The sequence below is a fragment of the Dendrobates tinctorius genome, unplaced genomic scaffold (genome assembly GCF_039654945.1).
Source record: "Dendrobates tinctorius isolate UK_male_01 unplaced genomic scaffold, ASM3965494v1 ptg000315l, whole genome shotgun sequence".
In the NCBI taxonomy this organism is placed as follows: domain Eukaryota; kingdom Metazoa; phylum Chordata; class Amphibia; order Anura; family Dendrobatidae; genus Dendrobates; species Dendrobates tinctorius.
Window position 1 is genome coordinate 5,222,388 of NW_027361982.1, and position 15,721 is coordinate 5,238,108.

At 41.6% G+C, this 15,721-nt stretch overlaps 1 protein-coding gene across 12 annotated transcripts in view; it reads right to left on the reverse strand.

Annotated features, from left to right (window-relative positions):
- SYNGAP1 (synaptic Ras GTPase activating protein 1) overlaps positions 1-15,721 on the reverse strand; it is a 456,710-nt gene that overhangs the window by 53,602 nt on the left and 387,387 nt on the right. For all 12 annotated transcript variants that reach the window (XM_073561313.1, XM_073561314.1, XM_073561324.1 and 9 more), the window contains one exon: positions 9,130-9,684. In XM_073561313.1, the coding sequence (XP_073417414.1) occupies positions 9,130-9,684 (555 nt within the window). The remainder of the gene's footprint in view (positions 1-9,129; positions 9,685-15,721) is intronic.

A 15,721-nucleotide genomic window follows, 5' to 3' on the forward strand; every position in this document is an offset into this window, starting at 1 on the left:
CCCCCACAAGGTCTTAGGGCCCCGTCACACATAGCGACGCACCAGCGATCCCGACGATATGACCTTGTCAGGATCGCTGGTGTGTCGCTACATGATCGCTGGTGAGCTGCCAAACAGGCAGCTTCACCAGCGCTCAGCACCAGCGACACGCGGGTAACAAGTGATGCACGTCGCTTAGTTACCCACTGTGTACCTTAGTTACCAGCGCGCTGGTACAGGGAGCTGGTAATCAAGGTACACATCGGGTTTCTAAGTGGTGCGCGGCACTTAGAAACCCGAGGTGTACCTTGGTTACCAGCTTCCTGCACCAGCGCACTGGTAACTAAGGTACACTTCGGGTTTCTAAGCGCTGCGCGCCGCTTAGAAAGCCGATGTGTACCTTAGTTGCCAGCTCGTTGAATGCTGGTCTCCCGCCTGCCACACGCGATGCGTGCTGGCCAGCGGGAGACCAGTGATCAAAAAAATGTCCTGGCCATTCCAGGACGTTCAGCGATACCCAGCAGGGGGGGCGGTCGCTGGTAAGTGTCACACACAGCGATCTCGCTGGTGAGATCGCTGTTGCGTCACAAAACTTGTGATTCAGCAGTGATCTCGCTAGCGAGATCGCTATGTGTGACAGGCGCTTTAGGAGCAAATTCCTTAATTGATGTAAAAAGACATAAATCAAGAGTGTCAAGGATTGTCATGAGCTTCTACTCCAAGACTTTTCTGTCTCTATGAGATGTGAAGTATTCTTTCAATACCAGTAATTGAAAGTGCTGTGGTGAAACTTATAAAATTCATCCTCACTCACAATTACTTTGAATTTGACAAGATATATCTACAGGAGACTGTTACAGCTTTGGGAAGTAAAATGGCTCCACAGTATGCAAATCTTTTCATGGCCAAGCTTGAAAGCAACTTTTTGTCCTCATGTCCCATCAGGCCTCTGGCCTACTACCGCTACATTGATGATATTTTAATCATCTGGACAGAGTCTGAGCCACAGCTAAAGACGTTCCACAAACAGTTTAATCAATTTCATCCCACCATCAATTTAACACTCAACTACTCCAGCACTGAGATTAACTTTTTGGACACCATCATTAAGCTAAAGAACAATGAAATAGAGACATCCCTGTATCAGAAGCCAATTGACCGTCCAAGATACCTTAAATGGGACAGTTTCCATCCAAAACACATAAAGAACTCTATTATCTACAGCTAAACCAACAGCTACAATCATATATGTTCCAACCCCATGGATAGAGATGAACACCTTGGTCGCCTCAAAAAGACCTTTTTGAATCTGGGCTACCATCCAAGAACAATTCAAAACCAAATTAAAAGAGCCTCCAGAATGTCAAGGAATCACCTGCTTCATTACAAAGCTAAAGATGAAAATAACCGGGTGCCTCTAGTAGTCACCTACAATCTAAATCTGGAAGTGCTAAGAGGAGCTGCGCGGAAATTACAACCCTTACCACAAAAAGATGCCCGATTACAATCCATTTTTCCAGACCCCCCACTACTGTTTTAGGCAGCCCCCAAATCTAAGAAGCATCATTGTCAGAAGCTCCCTGTCCTCTCCAACAGCTGCAGGAACCTTTCCTTGCAACCAGAAAAAATGTAAAACCTGTCCATTTATAATGACTACGGACAAGATAAAGAAACCCAATTCACATCAGGACTACAAGATCCCAGGTACTTTCAGCTGCATCACATCTAATGTGGTGTACCTAATTATTTGTACTAAATGTCCAACTGGGGGTCTGTATGTGGGGGAGACAGGGCAAAAACTGAGAACAAGGATGAATTCTCATCGCCACACAATAAGAGAAAAAAGAATGGATCTACCTGTGGCAAAACATTTTTGCATGCCTGATCACAGCACCATTGATATGAAATTACTGGTATTGAAAGGTTACTTCACATCTCAGAGAGAAAGAAAAGTCTGGGAGTACAAGCTCATTACGACCCTTGACACTCTCAATGCAGGAATAAATGTTTCACATGGATTTATGTCTTTTTACATCAATTAAGGAATTTGTTCCTAAGACCTTGTGGGGGCATCACAACACATTAGAAGACCCCAATCAGAGGATAATAAAACATTCAGTCTTTATCTATGAACTGGTCCAATATTTATCCCTCTCCCATAAATACAGTTCTGCTTCACGTCACTTGTCTTATCTATTGCATTTTTTCTGTGCTGTGTTGTGCATAAATATGTGATTCTTCAGATTTTGTATTAGTCAATGCCTGATGAAGAGACCTGAGTAGTCTTGAAAGCTTGCAAATTGTTACCATCTTTTCAGTTAGCCATTAAAAGGTATGAACCACTAAGGACTCTCAATTCTGAATATTCTTCTATCTTCTGGCTAACACGGTACAAAGATATACATCTTTCCTGTATATTCCAATAAAAATTGATTGTTTTTTTTTTAACATGTGAATTCTTTTGTTGGCTATAATACTATAAATAACAGAAGAATTGGCTAGTGAGCCGGTTCTGTGTGTAACTCTTATCTGTCTTTTTGACTTCCTGTCAGCTGACGTAGGACTACAGACCGCATCAAAAATTTGAGCTGCATGTAAAAAAGCTAAAAGGAACTAAGAAAGTCAGTTCAATGATATATTCTCATTCTGTCATCAGCAATGTGCAGGGCAAGAAAGTTTGTATAACCACGAGTTGTCATGTACATGTGATCTCTTGGTTGAGATAATATACTGTCTATTCCAGATAATATAATCTGGGTTTTTTCTGATTGATTTTTCTCCATATGGGTCATCTTTTGTTGTAATATTTATGTCTCATTGATTTACACTAACTAGGACTAACATAGAAAATTTTACTTATCTGTTATCTCTGCAGTTAACTCCTTTAAAAAAAATTTTTAAGTATACTGTTGTTCATTTGTATATTCCAATAAAGATTGATTGTTTTTGAACATGTGAATTTTTTTTTGGCTATAATAATATAAATAACAGAAGAATCGGCTAGTGAGCCGTTTCTGAGTGTGTACCTCTTAGGCTAGCTTCAGACTAGCGTTTTGGCCCGCAGCGCACAGCTGCCACTAAGCCCCACCCGCTGCCGCGCCCCCTCCGGTCATCTCCTAGTGTCGCACATCGCTGCATGTGATCTACACACCCTATCTTTAGCATAGGGTGCGCAGACCGTGCGCTGGCCGTGCGCTAGTAGGATTTTGCGTGTGCTGCGCCCTTTTGACGGTGCTCTGAGGGTGCCAAAATGCAACATGGTGCTTTCGGCGCACGTCGGCGCACTGTCAAAAGGGCGGAGCGCACGCAAAATCCTACTAGCGCACGGCCAGCGCACCCTATGCTAAAGATAGGGTGTGCAGATCGCATGCAGCGATGTGCGACACTAGATGACTGGAGGGGGCGCGGCAGGGGGTGGGCTTAGCGGCGGCCATTTGCTGTGGGACAAAACGCTAGTCTGAAGCTAGCCTGATCTGTCTTTTTGACCCCCTATCAGCTGATGTAGGACAACAGACAGCATCAAAAAGTTGAGCTGTATGTAAAAAAGCTAAAAGGAACTAAGAAAAAGTCAGTTCAATGATATATTCTCATTCTGCCATCAGCAATGTGCAGGGCAAGAAAGTTTGAAAAAAATCCAAAATAGTACATTTTTAATGAAACTCAATTGCAAGAAAAAAATTTTCAGCCCCAAATAAATGCATTTAAAGGGAATTTGTCACCCCCTTTGACTTATCTAACCTATGAACTGAGGAGGCAGCGTTATCTTCCACGCAATGTCCGCCCCAAAGCCTGGAAGAGCTCATTTATATAAACAGATAAAAGATTATTTTTCAACAAGAAGGCATCTGATATGAGGCACACAGGTATGACTATTTTCAGCACTCTATAATCTGTATGCCCATATTAATAGGTTAGATTCAATAAAATCTCCATAAGTTCGCCCATATTCATTAAGGTATTTTGAAACTTCATTCTACTCAGCCCAAGAAACTAATATTAAAAAGAGAAACCCAGCATAGAGATAAAGTGAACTTCAGCTTTCTGCCTCCACAGTCCATATAGCAATCCCAGGAATCTTAGCCTGGCTTCAGAGGAACGGTGTATCATTCATACTCCATTCATATGGCTTCAATATATTCACAAAAGAGAAAACTAGAATAAATGGTTTTGCTCTCTTAACCACAGATGTGAAGATATCACCTTCCATTCATAAAAATTAAAACTGCTCATAAGAACAAGGCCATTATCAATCTTTAATGTATGGGATCTGTGGGGGAGGATTGTATTATACAAAATGGATGGGAGAAGAAAGACTAGCAGCTCAAGATCATTGATGAAGGACTATGACAGCATTCAATGGCAGGATTCTCTATACTTCTGGAAAATGTTTGGAGTAAAAAGAGATGAAAATCTGAGATCAGAATAAGGAGAAATAAATGATGGCAACCCTTTAGATGTCCAATTACACTCAGTAATAATTAATGAATACCTCTACTTTTACAGAAACATTTCTGAATGAGAACCAAATATCAAAGCTCAAGTTATACAAAGTGGTATTCTGATGAGAAGAATATAGTTAGCTCCCATCATAGGTAAAACACAGATGCTTGGAAGAGATTTATGAAAACCAGAACAAAAAATATAATATGGTGGCCAAGCAAATTGCTCTAATGACTTCATTTGTTGTTTTCTACTTCCACTTCCTTTCTACATAGTCACCTAAAGGGATTCTGTCAGTACGATCAACCCTCTTAAGCCATCTGTATGGGCATGCAGGTCATTGAAAATTTAATAAAATAACACTATAATAATTGCGATTCAATGTCTTATTCCAGAGAAATCCATATTTTTGTTACTATGTAAATGAGCCATTGAGATCTATGGTCTGGATACAGATCTCCCTGTAAATCTGCCTCCAGGGTTTATTTTGACAGAAAGGTGGAGTTATAGGTGAGATATGTGGAGCAGGAGGGCAGACTGTCAGTCATACACTGTTAATGCCCCTTTCATTTAAAGTAAGCTCTGGAGAGATTTCAGTCCAGCCCATAGAGCTTAACAGCTAATTTAAAGTAATTGTTCAGGTTTGTGACAAGAGTCTGCTGTCACTTTTTGTGACTGCAGACTTTTGAATCCTTACAGAACATGAACCACACTCTATCAGAATTCTCCAGTTTTGGCATTATCCATACTTTCAGCCACATTCTGACTAGATGAGCACGTCTTCGCGCAATTTACTTGTATGAATGCTGTGAGAATTGAAAAGTCTAGTCACATAGAGTGAATTCAGACTTTCATTAGAAACCTGGACAATTCCTTTAAGAAAAATGTGGATTAGGTGGTGTAATAAGGTGCAGGTGCTGCGTATGTCACCACGGAACAGACAGACCAACAGTTAAAGGAAGGTTTATTTACAGGGAATAATACTGGCAAAATAACAGTGCAAGTATTGGAAATGTGAGAACAAGTTCTGAAAATAGTCAAAAGGTATAAATAGTATTAAACAATATTAGACTGAGTTTTCCTATGAAGGAACTTATCAGTCTGAAGGGGGGTCTTGATTGAAGGGTCGAGCTTCTCCCACTTTGGCGCCGAATCACCAGCAGCGCTTGTTTTCTGAAGTCTCTGTATTCTGTGGTCTTTAACAGTCCCCAGCCTGGGTCTGAGGGGCTACTGCGGGAGCCAGAGGGGTACAAGACAAACGAGGTCCCCTCTGCTCTGAGTCCTTCTATCCAACTCTACAGTGAAGCCTTTTCACAGCAATCAGGGGCGCTGCACTGATGCTGCGGTTACCGGGACTTCTCACGAGGGTCAGTATCTCTAGACAGGTTACCGTCTCAACACAGGGCACAGTCTCGTCACAGGCCACGGTCTCTGCACTGGCCTGTTTCTATACAAGCCACAGTCCCAATACAGGCCTCCACCTCTGCACGGGTCTCAGTCTTTCCACAGGGATCAGGACGCACCTTTGCTGTCACTGCAGTACCTGGTCTCACGTACTCATGGTCTGCAGTCTCTGTGCATGGTACCCGTCTTTGCCTTGTGAACGGGAGCTCTGTCTCTCTCCCAGTCGAGTCCGCATCCTCTTCTGACTGCTGCCCAGGCTGCTCTGAGGAAAATGCGCGCTTTTCCCGCTCTCTGCTCGGCTCTCTTCCTGCACCCGGCTCCTTTTCTGCTGTCCTGCTCAATGGTTCCGGGCATGGAGCAGAGGAGGCAACCCTCCTCTGGCTCTTCCTGCACTTCACCCCCTTACAGTGGGGCCACACAAGCGCATAACAATCGGTCCCATTTTCTCATCCAGAAAAGTGGGTCAATTTTTTCTCACTTGTCATACGTGTGCTATCAGTGTGCAATCCTTTTTTTAACTCAGCAGCTATTAATCTTTTACAGGAACCTTTATAGTTTCCTATCTTACAGAATTGCAATGTATCCATAAAAATCGGATGCCTTACTGTATGGTATCCAATTTTTTTTTTCGCACTCATACGATTTTGGTGTTAAACCACAGAATGCTGTCATTTTTTTCATGCCGAATACAGCTGAGAAAAAATATGCACTGCCTCATTAAATAACATTGGCCAGAGTGAAATCCTTTTTTTATCGGATTGCACTCATCTTATTTATATGCTTGTATGAGCAAGCCCTTAGTCTTTTGCAGATATCAATGTATCATTTTATACAACTTTCTATGACCTGCATGCCCATGTAGACAGTTAAGGGGGTTGATCCTACTGACGTATTCCCTTTAGTAAATAATTAGATTACAGCCATCATTTCTTTCTGTAGGATAATCTTGGCAACATGCAACATTGCTACTTTTCTTAGCCTTAGCAAGGTGGGACAACGAAATTAATGAACTGCAAAGGTACCCTGTCATGTGCTATCCTATCTGTGGGAATCATGTTCTAAAGCAGGAGCTAATTAGACTAATATAGGGGCTTGTGAGAAAATATTTAGTATAACCTATATTTTTTTAAATTTAGATCCCTGCTGATTCTGGGAGAAGAGTCCAGTGGATGGTCCTAATCAGTGGCTGAGAGTCTACAGGAGGATCCCCTACTAGACTCCTAAGCCCAAAATGAGCAAGGGTTTTCATTACATAATATACTAAATCTTCTTCCACAAAACTACACATCAATCTATTTCACAAATACATTTTATAAAAAGTGCTTACTGTATGTTCCACTCTGCAGACTAAAAACCTAAATCTCAGACTCAGATTCAAGAAATAAAATAAAAATAAAAAAAAATTCACTTCAACCCCACCAGTACTACTTTACTTTGGCATTATAGTCATTTGCCATGGTTCCTGCACCTTTTTGCTAAGAATCTGTTAAAATGGTGAATAATATATATACCGTATATACTCATGTATAAGCTGACCAGAGTATAAGCCAACCCCCCAATTTTGCAACAAAAACTGGGAAAACTTATTGACTCAAGTATAAGCCGAGGGTGGGAAATGCAACATGCTCCATATTAATATATGCCACATATAATGCTGCACAAAGGTTAATGGTGGCCCATAACATTCTCCATATTAATATATGCCCCATATAATGCTGCACAAAGGATAATGGTGGCCAATAACATGCTCCATATTAATATATGCCCCATATAATAATGCTGCACAAAGGATATCGGTGGCCTATAACATGCTCCATATTAATACATATGCCCCATATAATGCTGCACAAAGGTTATTGGTGGCCCATAACATGCTCCATATATGCCCCATATAATAATGCTGCTGCTGCGATTTAAAAAAAAAATGACATACTCACCTCTCCTTATGGCATCTTTATGTCATGGCTGGCTCACCCTCCCCCACTGCTACTCAACATCCTGGCGTTTGCATATCCAGCTCTGCTACATCTTAGTCCCAGAATCTGTATCTCCCTTCCTGTCTTCTTCCTGTGCGGTCAAATGGTACCGCTCATTAAAGTCATTAATAGTGAGAGTGGAGACACGTCCATATTCATGACTTTAATGAGCGGTACCATGTGACCGCACAGGAAGACAGGAAGGGAGATACAGACGCCGGGATTGAGATGTAGTAGAGCCGGATATGCAGTCGCCAGGAGGGTGACCATCATGTCTCCTACTCCCCCTCCCTCGCTGGCTTTCAGCTGTATGACTCATGTATAAGCTGAGGGTTTTTCAGCCCAAAAAAGGGGCTGAAAAACTCGGCTTATACACGAGTATATACGGTATATAGCTCTGGAAAAAATTAAGAGACCGCCACATCAAAACCCTGTCATGGGCAGCCCATTCTCCAGACCTGAACCCCATTGAAAACATCTGGAATGTAATCAAGAGGATAATGGATAGTCACAAGCCATCAAAGAACTGCTTAAATTTTTGAGCCAGAAGCAGTGTGAAAGACTAGTGGAAAGCATGCCAAGACACATGAAAGCTGTTTTTAAAAATCATGATTATTCCACGAAATACTGATTTCAGAACTCTTCCTGAGTTAAAACATTAGTATTGTTGTTTCTAAATGATTATGAACTTGTTCTCTTTGCATTATTTGATGTCAGAAAAAAAATACAAAATTTATTGCTTGGAAATTCAGAGACATGTTGTCAGAAGTTAAAAGAACAATTTATATTTTACTCAAAAATATACCTATAAAGAGAAAAATCAGACAAACTGAACATTTGAAAGTGGTCTCTTAATTTTTGCCAGAGCTGTATGTATGTACATATATATATAAGTGCTTTGCTGGTGACCTACATAATTTAAAGGAACACTATAGGAATGTACTATAAAGGCAGACCATGCACCTACAGTAGGGCTCTTGCAGTAAGGATGCCTATCATGGTATGGGTCCTATTGCTATTGTGCAGCATTGATAAAGCATTATTATCAAACAAGCTTGGGGTGAATTGTCCCAAGAATTATTAAAATGGTTTGGGGATGTGGAGAGGACACCAGGTTCTTCTGCTCTGGATGGCAAGACTCATCAATATAACGAGGACCTACTTGGATCCTTTCTATAGGACTCCTCAATCTCCTTTATGTGTCACTAATTAAGACACCACTTGGGCCAGACTTATCTTAATACCATGTAACCAACTTACCATCTATCATGCAACTCCTATTCCCAGTTCTGACACATAAGTACATGCAAACATGTGTAAGTCTGTATACCTTAGCCTTCCCCGTGCTCTGTAATATATGTACCAACGCACAGGCCACCTCCTCTTTGCTCTTCACGCTCAGCACTGGCTCCAGCACAGCACACAACATCCGGTAGTTGTTGGTCACATATTCTGCAAATTCCTTATACAGCTCCATGGGGAGAATGCTCATAGTTTGGTATCGTGACTTTAGGCGGATGGAGGGACAGCTGCTCTTTCCTTTGTAGGAAGTGGGCTGGGAGACTGGGTACCACTGCTCCACAAAATGGCGTCCGCTGATGCTGGCGATGGGCACGTTCACCATGCCTACATAGTTGCTCTTCTCTTTGCGCCTCTTTTTATCTGTGTCCTTATACAGGTGGAGGCGAAGGTTCCGAACAGCCGGCAGGTTGTTAAACTCAAAATGCTCCCCCCAGAAAACGGTCTCACCCCGGGCTTTGCTGGTGGTACGGGCATACAAAATGTCATCCAGGCAGAGCTCGCAGTAATAGCGCTTCTTGGGGGGAAGGTCACGAGCTTCAATTATCCACAACTTGAGGACATTATCCACTCTTCGACTGTTATCCTACAAAGAGGACAGAACAAAAATCTGAAAATCTGAGCAAAGAAATAAGAAACACTGGCCAATCAAAAAGAGGTTTTGAGATAAGATCCAAGTAGGGATTTAACCCTCCCCTCCTACAAAAAAACCCAACATACTCTACATGAGCATTTGATAAGCGGTGACCCACAACCACAATTATGCATATATTACACTAATCATATCTAAACATCATACCAGTCTCAGTCCACCTAACAAAAAACATATCTGTATATGGTTCAGTTTTGCCTTTGTTGAGTCAGGAAAGATGTATATCTTTGTACCGTGTTAGCCAGTAGATAGAAAAATATTCAGAATTGTGAGTCCTCAGTGGTTGATACCTTTTAATGGCTAACTGAAAAGATGGTAACATGTGACTCTTCAAATTTTGTATTAGTCTAGCCTGATGAAGAGACCTGAGTAGTCTCGAAAGCTTGCAATGTGTTACCATCTTTTCAGTTAGCCATTAAAAGGTATCAACCACTGAGGACTCTCAATTCTGAATATTTGCCTTTGTTGAGTGTAACACAAGGGTTTAGAGTGGAGAAGACCTCCACTGGGTAAACACTGAGAACACATCACAAAAATAATCCATATAGGTTTACATTAACTTGTATTTTGGGTTTTGAGAACGAACCATAATTGTTTTAATAAGTTGACAAAGTCTGCAATAAACTTAAATGTATTTATATCAGAACTTGAGGGCTCCACAGAAGATGCTATATGACGTGAACAATACCACGAGGTCATGACATCAATGTGATAACCATATCATAACAGTATAGATCATAATATACAGGATCCATTACAAATATCTTATAAATTTAAGCCTCATTCAGACATAAGTTTTTCATCTACAGGTTCCATCTGTTTTATTCATGGATAGCACATATACCCATTATTGTTTATGTGGCTGGTCACATATCTTTTGTTATGGGGGGTGTAAAATGGAGAGATCCACAAAAAAACTAAATCAAAGACATGACCTTTTTTTTATCCTAGTCATGGATCAAACTCCCCATTTAAATTTATAGCTTTGTGAGAAGCTCGGACAGCACACGGATGACATCTTACTGCTGTCGTTTTTTCATGTTTGTTTGATAGGAGAAGCTTGAGAAACCTCCATCGTTTTTGGTTGAAGATGAGAAAAAACAATGAAACACTCATGGTAAAAATTGACACACTGACCAAAAGATGATGAAAATCTGATTTAAAAAAAATACAGGCCTTAAGGAACACACCCTCCAGATACTGTCCAATGTCAGAATAATCACCTACATGGTGCTTTAGAGTAAAGAAGACCAAGACCTGAGGATGGTAAGCATATTGAATTGTGATCTGGGCTGGAGATATGATAATTTAGGTGTCTAATATATAATAATTTAGGGGACTGGCCTGGAGTCTGAAATCATATATAAAGGCCCCGTTACACATAACGATGTCCCAGCTGTCCCACCAACGATCCGACATGGATGGGATCGCTGGGACATCGTTAAGCTGATCGCTGGTGATCTGTCACATAGACAGCCCCTCCATTGATCAGCACCAGTGAGCAAGCTGGTTTCTAATGTAAACATGGGGTATCCAGGAGCCGAGGCTCTTGGATACCCGCTGTTTACCTTGGAAACCGACGTACACGCTGGTTTCCAAGGTAAACATCGGGTATCTAAGAGCCGCGCAGTTCCTGGATACCCGCTGTTTACCTTGGAAACCAGTGTGTACGCCGGTTTTCAAGGTAAACAGCGGGTATCCAAGAGTCGCGGCTCCTGGATACCCCATGTTTACATTAGAAACCAGCGTCGCTGATCGCTGGTCTCTCACTGCCACACGCAGCGATGCGCGCTGGCCAGCGGGAGACCAGCGATCAAAAAATGGCCTAGGCCGATCGAGCGTGATCAGCGATACCCAGCAGGGGGGCCGGTCACGGATACCCGTCACACACAGCGATCTTGCTGGCGAAATCGCTGTGGTGTCACAAAATCAGCTATCTCGCTAGCGAGATCGCTGTGTGTGACAGGGCCTTAAGTCTGACCTATTTTCTAGTCTCTTCAAAGGCATGAGGTCTGACAATTTTGGGGACTGAGTAATTTAAGGGTGTTATCTAAGCGATCAGATTTGGGGTCAGGTTAAATTTAAGAACTTGCAGACATTTAAGGATCTGGTCTGACGTTGGATAATTTGGGGATTTAAGCTGCGTTTTGATTTTGAGATTTTAATTTTAGGGTTTGGATGAATTAAGGAACCAGAAAGAATTTATGATCTGAATGAATTTTGTGATCTTGTCTGGAGTCTAAATACATTTAGGTGTCTTGTCTGGGGTCTGAATTAAAGCACCAGATCAGCTTTTTTTAATTTCAGTGCTGGAGTGATGCTATTAATCTAAGTTCCCTGCTCTAGTCTTATACTTACCAGCCACCATCTTCATCTTCTTTTTTGGCGCTGCTGTGGTCAGTCTCCAGCAATTTGTGACCTGTTGGATTGCTGCAGTTTTCTTGATCAATCTGGAAGTCACAACTCAATGTAATTTTATGAGAGTTGGAATGTGGCTCTCAGACTTACATTAACAGCTTGTGACCGCTACCACCGTCTTCTGATCAGAAGTTGCGGTTACAAGACGGTGGCACTGGACCTGAGTGGCGCCGGGAAGAGCTGAAGACAGAGCTGCTGGTATAATATAATACTAGCGTCAAGGAATGTAGATTAGTCGTATCACTCCAGCACTGAAATAAAAAAAACAACAATGTAGTGGTGTTTTAAGTTAGTGGTTTGATCTGTCTATAAAGAGGGACTAAAATTAGTTGGGCATGTATCCTAGTTGTATCTTTTTTAATGTGTCTTGGCAACAAAGTATATTTTTACCTTAACTTGGAGCAGGTATATAATTACATTTGAATGGAATGGGGATGCCAAGTGAAAAGTTGGATGTTGCTTAGCCTTTTCTTGTTATGCTTTATGATGTTTACTGTAATGCAGTTTTCTATAGTCACTGGAGTGTTTCCATATCATCGTGACATTGATATGAACCAGTATATTTCAATCTTTCATAATCCTGAGTGTTAAAATTCCATAATACTAATATCACAAATATCAGTGATCCATAACCCAAGATGCTAGAAAGTCTCTGTTGTATTATTCAGGGGCTCCATGAACATAGAGCCACATGTATTAGTGCTCTATAAATATAGGCCTATTTTTAAGGAATCTATGAGCGTATAGTTTGTGTCATGATTCCTCTGCTCAGAGTGTCTGGGACTCTGATGGACAGCTCTATCATCCTATCCAGTGCTGGGGCATGCTGAGTTGTCAGTGCTTTGATTGACAGCTCGGTTGACCTATCTGACTGAAAGGTGCAGAGATTTCCACAGGTGCTCCATGTTCTTGGTAAAGCCTGTTCTAAGCTTGTGCTGTCTGGTGTGTTCACCTGTAGCCTGTGCTGTAAATTCAGATCTTCTGCTGCTGACCTTTAGACCGTGTTCAGGCTACCTGTTTATTGCCCCTTTGCATCTGATATTCCGCAGGTGACCTTTTGACTGTGTTCAGACTACTCGTTTGTTATTGCCCCTTTGCATCTGATATTCTGTTGCTGACCTTTCAACCATGTTCAGACTACCCATTTGTTATTGCCCCTTTGCATCTGATATTCCGTTGCTGACCTTTGGACCGTGTTCAGACTACCCATTTTTTATTGCCCCTTTGCATGTGATATTCTGCTGCTGACCTTTGGACTGTGTTCAGATTACCCGATTGTTATTGCCCCTTATCCACTATTTCTCTGGCATTCTGACCCTGGCATGAAACCTTACTTGCGACTTTGTATTTGCCCTTGGTTTACATGATCTTTTGGTACTGACCCCGGAACATCTGCTTGTGCTGATTCATGGTCTAGCCATGGGTTGTGACTAGCGTCACAATTTGATATGAAGTGCTTCACACATTAATGATCTCATTACCTCGTACATGTGTAAGCACCAGGTATACTGGCATTGTATATCTTGCACACACCTCCTGCCATACATTTACCAGAGCTGATCTTTGTATCTGCTGCATAATTAGAGTTATATACTGTTACTTAGCAACTCCACAGAGCTTTGTGCTAATACCAGATCTCATGTACTCAGTCACCATTTGTGAAAAGAAATAAGAGAATTCACTAAGCTGCTCATATGAAGATTTGTGGCATGAGAAAGTCATTTGCACTTGATACCATACTGTCATCCCAAAAGCCCCACCTCAAAGAGCACAACAACCTGACCCTATGCAACATTGATACAATCTGACTCTATACAGCATCTCTATACAGCTTGATCCTATACACCAGATATCTTAAATATGTGGCCCATGAGACAGACACCTTTTGACCGTGGGGCAGCAAAGCTACTGAGACATCGTCTTAACAGCACAAAGCAAGCTGAAGGAAACATGCCCTGGCACCCCTTAATGACATCACTCTGGTGCCTAGTGTCAGAGTGCGCAGTATTAGAGTTGAGGTAACGTATTTTTCGGACTATAAGGGGCACTTTTTTCCTCCAAAAATGTGGAGAAAAATGGGAGGTGCATCTTATAGTCCGATGCACCTGCTCTAGATGTGGTGGGGATGTGAGGGAGCAGTTTCGGTGGAACAGCGGGTCACAGAGGCAGGAGTCGGTGGCTGCGGTTAACTCCTGGGCCTGCTGCTAAAGAGAAATGAATATTCAATGCATTCCTAGCCCATAAGCAATGAATATTCATTTCTATTTAACCCCTTCATGACCAAGCCTATTCTGACCTTAATGACCTGGCCTTTTTTTGCAATTCTGACCAGTGTCCCTTTATGAGGTAATAACTCAGGAACGCTTCAATGGATCCTAGCAATTCTGAGTTTGTTTTTTCGTGATATACTGGGCTTCATGTTAGTAGTAAATTTAGGTCAATGATTTTTGCGTTTATTTGTGAAAAAAATCAGAAATTTGGTGAAAATGTTGCAATTTTGAATTTTTATTCTGTTAAACCAGAGTTATGTGACCCAAAATAGTTAATAAATAACATTTTCCACATGTCTACTTTATATCAGCACAATTTTGGAAACAATTTTTTTTTGTTAGGAAGTTATAAGGGTTAAAAGTTGACCAGCAATTTCTCATTTTTACAACAAAATTTACAAAACCATTTTTTTAGGGACCACCTCACATTTGAAGTCAGTTTGAAGGGGTCTATATGGCTGAAAATACCCAAAAGTGACACCATTCTAAAATCTGCACCCCTCAAGCTGATCAAAACTACATTCAAGAAGTTTATTAACCCTTCAGGTGTTTCACAGCAGCAGAAGCAACATGGATGGAAAAAATGAACATTTAACTTTTTAGTCACAAAAATGATCTTTTAGCAACAAAAGGACTCCAATTTGTCCTGAGTATGCTGAAACCCCATATGTGGGGGGAACCACTGTTTGGGCGCACGGCAGGGCTCAAAAGGGAAGGAGCGCCATTTGACTTTTTGAATTAAAAATTAGCTCCAATCGTTGGCGGACACCATGTCGCGTATGGAAAGGCCATGTGTGCCTAAACATTGGAGCTCCCCCACAAGTGACGCCATTTTGTAAACTAGACCCCCCAGGAACTTATCTAGATGTGTGGTGAGTACTTTGAACCCCCAAGTGCTTCACAGAACTTTATAACGCAGAGCCATGAAAATAATCATTTTTTCCCTCAAAAAATGATTTTTTAGCTCGCAATTTTTTATTTTCACAAGGGTAACAGGAGAAATTGGACCCCAAAAGTTGTTTTTCAGTTTGTCCTGAGTATGCTGATACCCCATATGTGTGGGGGGACCACTGTTTGGGCACACGTCAGGGCTCAGAAGGGAAGTAGTAATGTTTTCAAATGCAGACTTTGATGGAATGGTCTGAGGGCATCATGCTACGTTTGCAGAGCCCCTGATGTGCCGAAACAGTAGAAGCGCCCCACACGTGGCCCCATTTTGGATACTAGACCCCCCACGCAACTTATCTAGATGTGTGGTGAGAACTTCGAACCCCCAAGAGTAT